At 43.1% G+C, this 13,883-nt stretch overlaps 1 protein-coding gene across 4 annotated transcripts in view; it reads left to right on the plus strand.

The window, feature by feature from the left end:
- myo1b (myosin IB) overlaps positions 1-13,883 on the plus strand; it is a 72,877-nt gene that overhangs the window by 27,717 nt on the left and 31,277 nt on the right. For all 4 annotated transcript variants that reach the window (XM_015966768.3, XM_054747078.2, XM_015966771.3 and 1 more), the window contains exons 4-6: positions 4,394-4,488; positions 9,110-9,214; positions 10,834-10,880. In XM_015966768.3, coding sequence (XP_015822254.1) covers positions 4,394-4,488; positions 9,110-9,214; positions 10,834-10,880 — 247 coding nt within the window. The remainder of the gene's footprint in view (positions 1-4,393; positions 4,489-9,109; positions 9,215-10,833; positions 10,881-13,883) is intronic.

Here is a 13,883-nt window from a genome sequence, read left to right on the forward strand (position 1 = left end):
TTCTTACCCTTGTGTGTTGGTTTTCTCTGTAGCACCTACTTAACAGCAACCCTTTGTCCTAGCAAGTAAACAGATGGTTGTCATCTGTCAGAACCAGCATCCGTTTTTTGTGTGCTCGTGCATCCGTTCCCTTACCCCCTTCTACCCCGGCAGGTTGGTCTTTTAAACTGTCTGGTGCCACAGTACTCGTGTGCTTTTACACAACAGGCTCCCCGTCTTCCACCTGGTCGTCAGCATTAGGAAAATGTTGCTTCCTTGGCTGCTCCTTCAAAGCCAGGCGGATTTCCTGAGGGCTGTGAAGAAACGAGGTCACGCTGAGATCAGAGGCCACTGTACCCACCTACCCTACCCCCATGCCTAAAAACAGAACAGAAGCATTTGTGTATTCACTGGTAAATATCCGTTTATAATGCCATGGAAAGTGGCACTTGTTTCATTTGAAGTTGATGCGTTTCCTCCAGGAATGAAAGCATGTCTCTGAGATGAACCATCATTGTTTTCAAAAGGCCTGTCATCTCCCAAGTAGCTGGGCGGGCGGCGGTCCAACCCATTCATTACAGCTTTATTAGCATCTACAAATCATTGCTTTAAAGTGTGCTGCATCTGCCCTCTGGCTACTCCACCCTTTTAGATTCAGGTCACAAACTGCAGGCCCATCATCTTCTGTGCCCCACTTACCAGAGGTTTAGGAGGAAAAGAACTGACTAGACTATTTTCTGCTGCTTACCTCATGCCAGTGTGGCTTCATGTTTAAGTCGCTGCCACGTGCAAGTCGAAATTACAGCCCGCAGGCAGATGTGAAGGACGGGGAGGGGGGGTGCCAGGCACAACTTGCAGTCCAAGGCCTTATCCCAGCCAAACCCTGACACACACCCAGCTGTACACGGGGATCTGGGAGGCCTCTGGGGCTTTGGTACCTTACTCACCGTTTCCTCTGTCTTTGATGGGGACCTCCTTGCTTCATCATTTTGACTTCCATTTATAGCCACTTTCTGTTAAGCCTACATTAGGGCCCCTAATGAGTAAGTACAGCAAAGCTATACATTAGTTTCAGTTTGGCTTGGTTTGTAGAGCCTGTGTGTCCAAAGTCAGGCTCTTGTGTAACATCTTCAGGGTTTGGATATAATTTTAATTACTGCTTTGTGTGTTTATAGGTGTGGCTTGTTTCTGCTCAGCTCCATTCATATTCCAATTTGTGATGGCTATTCACAAGGTGTGTGTGTGTGTGTGTGTGTGTGTGTGTGTGTGTGTGTGTGTGTGTGTGTGTGTGTGTGTGTGTGTGTGTGTGTGTGTGTGTGTGTGTGTGTGTGTGTGTGTGTGTGTGTGTGTGTGTGTGTGTGTGTGTGTGTGTGTGTGTGTGTGTGTGTGTGTGTGTGTGTTATTTTTTTCCTGGCAGAGGAACTCCCACTCTTTTTATGCCCGTGGCCCTGACGTGGAAGGCCCCACAGGCCTCATCTGGGGATGAGATAATTGTATGACGGCTAGTTCATTGTTAGGATCAGGTCAGGCATCACAGTGTTTTCACAAAGCGGACATCTGCTGCGCTGCCTCTTTCAGCTGTGATGTAATGTACTGTGGCAAATCTCATCCATTCAGAACCTGTGGGTTTGTCTAGGGGGAAGGGGGAGGCAGAGGTTGGGTTGGGTTTAGGGATTTTGGGAGTGGACAAAAAATAGAATCCATTGTATTATAGGAAACATTTAGATTGTTACATTTGTTGTTTTTAGTGAAACGTGTGACATTAGTAGTCTGGGCTCATTCCACCAAGCTTCAACAAAAATCTTAATTGGCACAATTTAGCATCTTTATTTGATAAAAATTTGCAAGTTATAATTTCATTCACTATTTACACCAACCAAGCTTGGTGTTGGGGCAGGAAAACTCTTGGGACTCATGAAGAATACTGTGGGATGATTCTGAGTGCACACTGGAGCCCTAGGCTCCATTAGTCAGCCTGAGCTACATCTTGGTAGTTTGGTCTGGAACACATTCATCTGGTCTCTATGCCTTCCCAGTTGCAATCAACCATTTTGGAAACTGAGGGTTATCGTTAGTTTGGTGTATTTGAGTTTTGGCCCCATTAGTCCCGACTTCACTAATGTGTTAAATAATGGACCCTAACCCAGTGGATGTATTTGAATGCAAATCTGACCAGATCATGAAAACATTGCTCTACCCTACACCATCCTAATACAGAGCAGTTATTTTGGCTCTAAAATGACGACTTTAGTCGTCAATGGCAGTGAATGAGTTGAGGACTTTTTGATACCTAATGTCATTCCTTGTTGAAGCTGCAATAGTAAATCTGCAAAACAAGCACAGCTACCGAACGGTTACTATGTCCAAACAATTTCTGTTTAGTGTTTTTCTTTTTGGGACTCTGGCAGTTTGTCCTAAAGTTGGAGTGGTGGCAGCTGGTTATTTCTCCTTCTTTGATATTAAACCTCTCACACTAGTGGTGCTCTGTTGCAAAATGTGCTAGCACGGAATGGGTTGAGGACGCAGGTAAATGCAGTAGTGTGGTGGTTCAGTGAGACCGACAACCCGATGGTCCAGTAGTTGGTTTTGGACCGAGCTGTGGTGGATGTTTTTAAACAATTGTGAGAAAAACAATTATATATATATATTTTTTTTTCTCTCCACAATTTATTCATTGCTATACTTCTTTTTTTTAAGTTGAGAGGCATAAAAAAATGTTTAAAGTTAACTGTTCTGTAGATTTGCCTTAGTAACTTTAATGGTCTAGCGGTACAAAATATACAAGTTCACCAGGTAGCCTTTCGTCGATGCTCCCCATCCAAACTAACATACATTAAATTTATTTATTCAGTCATTTAAAGCAAAATGCATATATAAAATATCACGTAAAATGCATGGGCTGGATCAAATGTATGCAGCATTTTCCATGTGGTCACTTTCAGGACTTAAGTACATAAAAAATGTTGCACTTGCATACAGCACCTCATAGACTAAGGTTTACAGTCCACCAGTGGAAGGACACCATGTCGTAAGCCACTGGTTTTGAACCCTCCGTCTGAAGCTTTGGTGTTACCATTACAAGCTTGCAAAGCCAGTTATAATTAAGTTTACAGACATGTGTGCAACACCAGATTGAAAACAAACACATTCACACCCTCCTCTCAAATCTCCATAAGGTATTGCTGCATGAAGGGAACAAATGAAATATTGTGGGAGTGATGCTCTATTAATTTGTAACACTTTCCCATTGTCCAAGTCTCTTGGAATGCATCACAGAAGGCTTTGTTTATATACTTGCACAATTATCCACAAAGTGGTTTTTTTTTCAGTCATCTTTATACATCTGCTATGAGTATGATTAAAGGTGAAAAAAGCAGTCAGAAGATTGTTTTAGACAACTCTGCACTTTTTAAAGAGCAGGTTCACTAGAAACCATTTATTTTATAAAATGATCAGTCTGAGTTCAACATGCAGATGAAAGGTGAAAATGGTCTTCTACACCTATTACCTACATTAGCTTCTGATTAAAAAAAATAGATGGAAAAAAAACCCCACTTGGTTCTGAAAAGCCCGACAGCTTTGTGTCACGCGGTCACTTAACATTCAAAGACTCGTCCATCTTGAGGCGAGACGGGGAAAGCTGTTGGTTTAAAATCCAGGAAACCGCAGAAAACGTCTCCTCTAGTTGAAGCTAACCGTTAGCATTAGCAGTGCTACAGCACAGCAAAACTCCTTCAGGCTCGACTTATTTGCAGAGATAAAACAACATTGCAAAGCAAACAGACGTTGGTAGAGTCACGTTGCTTTTAACCAGCGACGAGATGTCCAAGTATCAGGAAGTAAGAGTCCAAATCCCGCTGCCTGAAGCTACTTTCTCCTCCGGCGGACTTCTACAGGCTCAAGAAAGTGCGCCAAAGTTTAATTTTTTTACCCCTTGTGAACGACTTACAAGCCATTCATTCCTACTAGAGACCACTGCAAATGTATTAAACATGAGTAAAGTTGACCTTTTAATGTAAATATGTAGATGCTAAACCAATGTATCTTTCATTTTGGGGCATCACAAGGTTGCATCACTGCCATGTGCTTCATATAATGAGCAAATGTACTTTTTGTAGTTATGTTTGAGAAAGGAAGTAGTGTAATGGTCAACCATGAAATACAAAACCAAAATATGAATCCAGCTAGTGTTATAATAAAGCTGTGATTTTCTCCGGTGTCTTGGATGCCCTACAGATGCAACCTAATTTCAAATCGAGCCACATGCTTTTGATTATAGGTGACGCTGGATGGCCTAGTGCAGCGTACCATTCCTCTGAACTTGTGTTTTGCTGCTACCAGTAATATTTTCCTTTCAAAGAAACTAGGAAATGCGTGTAAAATCTCACTGTATGCTTTTTATTTTGTCTTGCAGCTTTGCTTTAGCAGACGAGGCCTACCGCTCGCTGAGAGACCAAGACAAGGACCAGTGTATCCTCATCACAGGGGAGAGTGGAGCTGGAAAAACTGGTAAAGGCTTTGGAAACTGTCATTTAGTACGTTTACATGCAGCCAATATCTGGGTTATGATCGGGTTAAGGTCTGCATTTGGGTTTCTGAGTTGATCAGAATAACCCGTTTACAAGCACGAGTTACCCCTAACTTGCATAACCCGATGTAAATGCGGACGTTGGGGTAGCGTCAGGACGTATGGACTACGTCCAGACGCAATATGCGTCATTTCCGGTTCTTCTTGTTCCGGTATCCGTGAAAACAACAACATGTTTCCCAGTTCGGAAGAGATAGCGACCGAGTTTGTTTGCGCTTTAGTTTCCTCATCACTCCAAAAGTGTGGTGCTGTGCCGCGACTCGCCATGTTGCTCCCAACTTGTTGTTTACTTCCGGTGTTCTGGCGCATACAAGACGTCTCGCTACTCAAAAGACCAAGATTCCTTGCGAACAGAGCATGCGCAGAACACACGCTTTGATGGGGATATCCCGTTATGCGTTTACACGACCAAACATTCGGGTTAGAAAAGGGTTACCCCAGGTGTAGGAACCGGGTTTTTAAAACCCGGTTATGAGCATATCCGGGTTTCTGGCGGTGTTTACAAGGACCTGCGGAACCGGGTTATTGTGAATATTCGGGTTTTAAAAGTGTTACTGGCTGCATGTAAACGCACTGACTGAGTCTTTGTGTCTGCGGGGAAGCCCAGAATACCTCAGTTAAGGGGAAAATTTACAAATCTGAAATCACATTTGGGTGTGTTAGCCTGGCAAGCCAGACTAAATAAATGTATTAGTCTGGCCATGCTCCATTGACGGCTCTCTGTTGTGGGGCGGGTTCTACCGTTGTCTTTCAAATGATCTCCGCATTCCACTGGACAATGAATGTGACATACTCTTGTTTCACTCTGCTGCATCATCCCACCCACCAGGCATATAGAGTGCCCTGATTGGCCCACAAAGCGGATAAAGCTCTGATTTGTTCACTAAGCAGATAGAGCACTATGATTGGCCCACCATTATGGACCAATCACAGCTCTTTATGTGTTTGAAACCCCTCTAGAGAGCTGTGATTGGCTAGCCAGAGTCCTGGTAGGAGCTGCGGAGGTTCCAATGGAACATGCCTAGACCAAACTTTGCAAAGCAAGAATGTGGTCTAGTTCACTAGGCTATGGGTGTGTTGTAGTGGTGAGACAAATTGGTTCTTTTACAAGAACAAGAAAAGGTAATGAGTGCATTGGTCTTACAGAAAAATAAATCTGGCCCTGGAAATAACTTCTTGTTGAAAGACATTTTCACAAGTGTAGCAATCTAGTTAACATCTGCCTAATTATCTCAGCTACTCCTTCATCTGAACACCTAAATCTGATCCAGTCACTTGGAAATAATAGTTTGTCCTGAAGATCTGATTTAAAAACCAAATCTGATGTTGCTGCAGCCTGAGCATTGCTTCATGGTCTCCAGCATCCATCATCACCGTGTTTCACCAACAGACATGTTCATACCTGGGATCGGCTCAGCATAAATTGATAGCTGAGTGCTTCTGATATCAGCAGCACATCTGTTCTGAGCACAAGTGGAGGGAAAAAAGTCATCTATTAAGTTTGGGGGAAACCCACTTAATCATAAACCGTAACTACGGAAGTCTGCTTTTTATATGTATTTGATCTGTGAATGGTAAAGTGTGTACTTTTTTGTGGTGGCCCATTCAAAGTGTAGTCAAAGCCATTTTCTTGCTGAAGAGTGCAAGATAAGGGTTGTTGTGTATAGTCACGTTGAAGATTTAGATCAGAGTACCACACAGTCTGGGGCTTGTTTCATTTTCAAGATCGTGTTTGTACATGAAACATGACATGTAAACTGTGCCAGCAGCACACTGTACACATGTTGTATTTCCTTAAGGCTGTAGTACGTAGTTTAAAAATGTAACTTGGCACAGCTCGAATGCTAACTCGACCTGCATTACCAGTCTGACTGTGGAAAAGGAGGAAGAAAGGGAACACATATGGATTATCTTGTGTATTGCAGCTAAGTGAAAAGTGTAGTGTTCAACCTTGCACTACATCAAGTTATTGTTTTAGCTTGCTGTGGTGTTAGCTTTGGTGAGCTGGCATCAAAAGGGAGGTTTCCGCGGGTTTTAGATGTTCTGTTTCAACAATGCAGATTTGATCAAAATTGGCGATTACAGCTTCTGCAGAACCTGTTGAAGGCTGAAGAGTTAATTCAACAGTCAGAACCGAGTGTGTGAGCAGGAACATATCAAAAACATTACTTTTCTATTACCGCTACAAGGCTATTGGCGTGCATGTGTGCAGTATGAGGGAGGCTCGAGCTGTAGCTCATCAGTTTTCAAATTCTCATCTTCCACTCCTTGATGACGCCTGCGTACCCCAGCTTCAAATGTGAAACTCATATTTCTGGTTGTCAAACTTTAATCTCGCACGCAGATATAGCGATTTAACCTAGGCCCTGTCCACACGTAGCCGGGGATCTGCCAAAACGTAGATATTTTTCTACGTTTTGGCCTGTCATCCACACGAAAATGGAGTTTTCTTACACGAAAACAGATCTTTTTAAAAACTCCAGCCAAAGTGAAGATCTGTGTTTTCTCCGCGTGTGGACAGACAAAACCGGAGTTTTAAGGTCCGCAACGTCACTTTCCGCGACAAAAAAAAATGCTGACACCATGTGTGCGACCCGTGTTTACACTAGCCGACAGCTTTATGCTCTCAGAGCTGCTTCTCGCTTCATCAATTGTCCAAGCGCTTTCTGCTTGTTTGTTTTTGCAAGCGGAATTACTGCTCCTTGCGGAAGACCACAGACGAAGGACGAGGTTAAGAACGGGGGAAGTACTGCCGCCTACAGGTCTGGCATGTCCTTAACAACGTATTTATCCGGGTACGTGTGGACAGTTTTTTTCTTTAAACGAGGTGGTGTGGATACAAGTTTTTGGAGGGGCGGACATTCGTTAAAAAAAAAACGGTTACGTGTGGACTAGGCCCTAGAATCTAGACCGTCAGTTGCTGAAGCAAAATTATTTCGGTGGTCCAGCCATGCTCCATTGGAACCTTTGCAGTCCAGACGCCTTGTGCCTGTCCAATCACAGCGCTGTATCTGTTTAGTGGGCAGAATTTTACTGCGACCGAGCGAAACTAAGATGGGTACGGCTTGTTTGAAACTGCTTTAGCTTCAACTTTGAAGTATTTAGGCTCAGGCTTTTCTTTAAGAGCAGATTGAGGTGCTTAAGTTTATTTAGAACAAAAGATGTATTTGAATCTTCAACAGAATATGGTGGACCGCCCCATTAAGTGACATATGTAGCGGCGAGTACGTCACGTTGTTTGTTGTCCAAAAGCACGCAGAGACAGTTTGCAAGGCAACCGTAGATCCAGCCCCACGACTGAACAGACTCGATGTGTCGTGGCCAGACTATATATTATTTAGGATCAGTTGCCAGGCTAGTCGTGATTTCCTTGTAATTCTAATTCTTGCGCAGAAACGAGGAATGATTTAAAAAAAACACCACATAACAGCTGGAATTCCTAAATTATTCATACTCCTAAATATAAAACATCCTACCTTTCACCAGATGGGTTTCAACTTTGATGCATTTTGATTTTCAGTTGACTATTTTTGCTTACCACTGATAACATATTATTTGCAAAAGGTAATCGGCAAGATGGATGAACCGTAAAACTTGCATCACACTGTAGAACCTTGTCCTGAATAATTTAAGTTTATTTAAATGTGGCGACTTGAAAGCCATAAACGCCTAAACCAAAGTAATTGATGCATGTTAAGATCTTGAATCAAAGGACTCGTTGTAATGGAATCTGAGATAAAATGTGATGTCATTAATCCACACTGCCCTCAAGCTTCTAGTGGAATAAGACCATCAAAATCCCGTCGTTATGGGTCATTGACTTTCATGTGGGTACTTTTTTTTTTTTGCTCCATTCTGCAGTGACTTGTGTAAAATCAAAGAGCTGTGACAAGTATTATATTACAAACCTCATTACGTCATGGAAATAAAATACAACTTAATTGTCTGTAAATTATTAGTTTATTTTGCTTCCATGGGATTAAAAATGTGGATTTAAATGGAAACGTCCCAATCTTTCTTTTAAAATGCCAATCTCCTCAGCAGCTACTGTAGAACCCTTCCTTGGCAGGTCACACACACCAGCTCTGGGTCACTGCCATCTCACAAGAGATGACTCTGATGCTAGCAATCAAACTGCTAGGCACGTCACTTGTTCCGGACAGGATGACCAGCTTCTTGAGCCGTTTTTGCAGACATGAAGTTTGCGGAGAGTCGAGGGTTGTTTCGATCGGAGCGACTCGAGCACGGGTGAATTATGTTAATCTCTCGATCCAGATTGTTTTTCCAGGGGTTTGCCCGACTTCCCAACGTAATCAAATTTGAATGATGACAATATGATGAAATTGTGGTCAACGTCCAACTTCACAAAGTGCACTTCTTAAATGGGGCCTCCTCCTTTGCTCTCTTGGGCGTCAAAGGGGACTGATGTAATGGGAATTTTTTATGGGGAATGGTGCAACGATTGGGCAGGGCACACTTGTTCCCCCTCTTGCCACGTCCATCAAACTGAACGTGTCCAATCTCTGTGTTTGTGTGTTTCAGAGGCCAGTAAGCTGGTGATGTCATATGTGGCGGCAGTGTGTGGGAAGGGCCAGGAGGTGAACAAGGTCAAGGAACAGCTGCTGCAGTCCAATCCCGTGCTGGAGGGTGAGTGACGACTCGATCCGTGGCCCAGTTTGGGTGCTCTGTTGGCGGATGGGGCTGCTCCCATTCAAGAGAAGCAGAGAAAAGCTGCTTAGATCTAATCAAAGGAGGAATACTTGCATCCTAATTAACTTGTTTTTGTTGTGTACTCGTTTCTCTATGGGGGTTTAAAAGATTTGTCATTTTAATGCAACACTAAGAAATCAAATGCAACACTACAGTTGGCTATTTTATATGCATAAGTCACACAAGCTGAAACTATGGGATTGCTACTTTTGGACTTCTACGAATCAATCTGTGATGCTTTAACTGAAACACTACACACACCGTCACCAGTTATCCCTGCTTCCTTCCTGGCACACAAAAGGCTGGATTTTTTTATTTGAGGGCAGTGGACAGGAAATGCCCGTGAATGATGAATCTGCAAGGTTGACTTGTTGTGGAAAACCTGGCACATCTGCAAGAGTTTAGCTCCTGCTGAAGTAATTGCTCCAACACTAAAAAGAGGCAAAGAGGGGGGTGGACCTGCCTACGCAGCCAAATACAACAGATCTACGACGCTTGTCCTCTGATGCTCTGCTTCTCATTTTCCCTTTCTTCTGTTCTTTGTAATATTTTTTTTAACTTGGTGCTCTGGTTTTTTCTATCTAGCCACGCTCCTGAACAGACACTCTCCATCACGCGCTCTGCGCTCCTCTGACCAAGGCCTGCTCGCTGTCCCTCGTTCTAGGTGTCGTACTCGCGGGGACCGGGCTTTCTCAGTCCTAGCACCGTCACTCTGGAACCAGTTGCCACCCTCAGTTAGACTGTCCCCATCTCTGCCAGTCTTTAAGAGTCGCCTAAAAACCCACCTCCTCCGCTTGGCGTCTCCTGAACGTGTTTGAATTTGGCCCTCTTTTATGTTGATTTTATTTCCCCGTTTTCAATGGTTCGCTCTATCCCTTGTTTTACCCTTTGTCTTCTACTAGAATGTTTTACCTTTTTTTTGTAATTTGTAATTTGAACTGCTTTCATTTTCGATTTATTCACCATATTTAACTTTGTCATGAACTATGTTCAGCGCCTTGGGCTTCCCGACAGTGTTGCGGACGGCGCTATGTAAATAAAGCTTTGATTGATTTTTTTTTTCTACTGCACCCCCCCCCCATTGCTCTAGATGAGCAGCCCACACATTCACACTCACCGAAAGCCCAAACACACATTAGTCAGCTGTTATCAGCAATTAAGCAGTTATGCTGATACTGCTGTGGTATGACATGCTATTTATGCGGTTTAAGAAATTCTTTAATGTATTTTAAAAATGTGCTTACTTTTAAGTAAGAGGCCCATATTGAATCACTGACTGAAATGTGGCGTGACATCAAGGTTTAGTCCCTCCTAAGCTGGAACGCTCTGGTGCTTTGGCTAATCCAGACAGAATTATGAGTCGTCATCAGAACAAATGGTATTAACATCCAGGACTTTTGAGTGGCAGCTGGCTAAAGTGAGGCACAATGCCAGTGATCACTCTTCGTTTTACATTTAAAACGAAACGTGTCTTTTAATGTACATGTTGAATGTTAGCATTACCAATTCTGGCAAGTTTTTTTTTCCTCATCTTTATTCTCATTTCTCCCCTCTAGCGTTTGGAAATGCCAAAACTGTGAGGAATGACAACTCTTCGAGATTTGTAAGTATTCCTGTGTGTAATATTTAGAGTTCTTGAATTCTATTCTGTGATTTATTACTAATGACCATCAGGCAAATCTGCAGCATGTTATTCCATTTCTCACAAAAACATCTTTGTATTACTTTTTGTCACCCACTGGTGAAATTCATGATTGTTGATGCCACTAATCTAGGTGTAGCTGAGACTCATCCCAATAACCTGCAGGTCCTTCTCAAAAAATTTTCATGTTGTGATAGTTTATTATTGTCTGTACTGATAAACATTAGACTTTCATATATATTAGATTCATTACACACAACTGAAGTAGTTCATGCCTTTTATTGTTTCTAATATTGATGATTTTGGCATACAGCTCATGAAAACCCAAAATTCCTATCTCAAAAAATTTGCATATCATGAAAAGGTTCTCTAAACGAGCTATTAACCTAATCATCTGAATCAACTAATTAACTCTAAACACCTGCAAAAGATTCCTGAGGCTTTTAAAAACTCCCAGCCTGGTTCATTACTCAAAATCACAATCATGGGTAAGACTGCCGACCTGACTGCTGTCCAGAAGGCCATCGTTGACACCCTCAAGCGAGAAGGTAAGACACCGAAATTTCTGAACAAATAGGCTGTTCCCAGAGTGCTGTATCAAGGCACCTCAGTGGGAAGTCTGTGGGAAGGAAAAGGTGTGGCAGAAAACGCTGCACAACCAGAAGAGGTGACCGGACCCTGAGGAAGATTGTGGAGAAGGACCGATTCCAGACCTTGGGGGACCTGCGGAAGCAGTGGACTGAGTCTGGAGTAGAAACATCCAGAGCCACCGTGTACAGGCGTGTGCAGGAAATGGGCTACAGGTGCTGCAATCCCCAGGTCAAGACACTTTTGAACCAGAAACAGCGGCAGAAGCGCCTGACCTGGGCTACAGAGAAGCAGCACTGGACTGTTGCTCAGTGGTCCAAAGTACTTTTTTCAGATGAAAGCAAATTTTGCATTTCATTCAGAAATCAAGGTGCCAGAGTCTGGAGGAAGACTGGGCAGAGGGAAATGCCAAAATGCCTGAAGTCCAGTGTCAAGTACCCACAGTCAGTGATGGTCTGGGGTGCCATGTCAGCTGCTGGTGTTGGTCCACTGTGTTTTATCAAGGGCAGGGTCAATGCAGCTAGCTATCAGGAGATTTTGGAGCACTTCATGCTTCCATCTGCTGACAAGCTTTATGGAGATGAAGATTTCATTTTTCAGCACGACCTGGCACCTGCTCACAGTGCCAAAACCACTGGTAAATGGTTTACTGACCACGGTATTACTGTGCTCAGTTGGCCTGCCAACTCTCCTGACCTGAACCCCGTAGAGAATCTGTGGGATATTGTGAAGAGAAAGCTGAGAGACGCAAGACCCAACACTCTGGATGAGCTTAAGGCCGCTATCGAAGCATCCTGGACCTCCATAACACCTCAGTAGTGCCAAAGGCTGATTGCCTCCATGCCACGCCGCATTGAAGCAGTCATTTCTGCAAAAGGATTCCCGACCAAGTATTGAGTGCATAACTGAACATAATTATTTGAAGGCTGACATTTTTTGTATTAAAAACACTTTTCTTTTATTGGTCGGATGAAATATGTTATTTGAGATAGGAATTTTGGGTTTTCACGAAACAAAAGGCTTGAACTACTTCAGTTGTGTGTAATGAATCTAATATATATGAAAGTCTAATGTTTATCAGTGCATTACAGAAAATAATGAACTTTTTCACAACATGCTAATTTTTGAGAAGGACCTGTACTCTGAATGGTAAACATCCCCCCACCCCCACTGTGATTGGCCAGACTTAAAACTACTGTCCAATGTTAGCCACCTGCAGTGGCTACAATAGAGCTTGTCTAGATTTCTAGGCTAAAATTGTACACATTGTTCTTAAGATTTGGCCAAAATTGCCATCGTTGTCATTTTTCAACATGGGATGATCCTAGTTTTTATTTTTCCTGAGCCCTTTTAATTTTCAAAGTTAAACTTTTGCATTTTCCTGGTTCTTGTGGGATCAGCTAAAGTGTGAAAATATATGTTCACTGCTTTGCCAGTGACTTGCACAAGATCAGCCTTTGAAATGAATAAAATTCTTCAAAATAAATACTTAAAGCCACAGAAATTTCAACAAAGGTGTGTGTGTGTGTGTGTGTGTGGCTGCACAGTGGCGCAGTGGTTAGAGCTGTTGCCTTGCAGCGAGAAGGTCCTGGGTTCGCTTCCCGGCCCGGGGTCTTTCTGCATGGAGTTTGCATGTTCTCCCTGTGCTTGCGTGGGTTCTCTCCGGGTACTCCGGCTTCCTCCCACGGTCCAAAAACATGACTGTTAGGTTGACTGGTCTGTCCAAATTGTCCTTAGGTGTGTGTGTGTGCATGATTGTTTGTCCTGTGTGTCTCTGTGTTGCCCCTGCCTGATTGCCCGTTGACTGCTGGAGATAGGCACCAATGCTGCCAATGGTAACATTGAATTCACTACTTTTTTTTTTAAGTAAATTACCTTTTGGCACATTTTAACATGGTGATTTCTTGTCTGTGTTCACAACAAAAATTGTTTTTGTCTTTGGGAGTCGTAACAGAAACTGGTTGTTCCAGAATACCGTTAACCTGTTCTGTCTAGTCATCCGTCTGCATCATAGCCTCCAAACTCTGTTGCTTAGATGTTCAGTTCAGAGAGATTTACTTGATCTGGTTAGGCGACCCTGGCATCTGCCAGAAACCTCGGGCTTCCTCACCCAGATACCACCTCAATCAGAGCTCCATCATTTTATCATAAAATTGTCGATGGTGCAGCAGTTTCATTTTCAAGAGTGCAGAGGGCTTATCGGGTTTGGCTGATGCGTGCTCCCCAGCAGAGCTTAGCCTCATCTAGTGACCAGTCTATTAATACATCAGAGAAGAATGGGGGGTTCTGAAAACAGTCGTTCCTCTTTAAAAAACATTTGCTGGATTTGTTGCTTGAATTTGTCAATGTCATCTTTTTGAGCCACTCTAAATTATA

This window comes from Nothobranchius furzeri, chromosome 14 (assembly GCF_043380555.1).
Source record: "Nothobranchius furzeri strain GRZ-AD chromosome 14, NfurGRZ-RIMD1, whole genome shotgun sequence".
Lineage (NCBI taxonomy): Eukaryota > Metazoa > Chordata > Actinopteri > Cyprinodontiformes > Nothobranchiidae > Nothobranchius > Nothobranchius furzeri.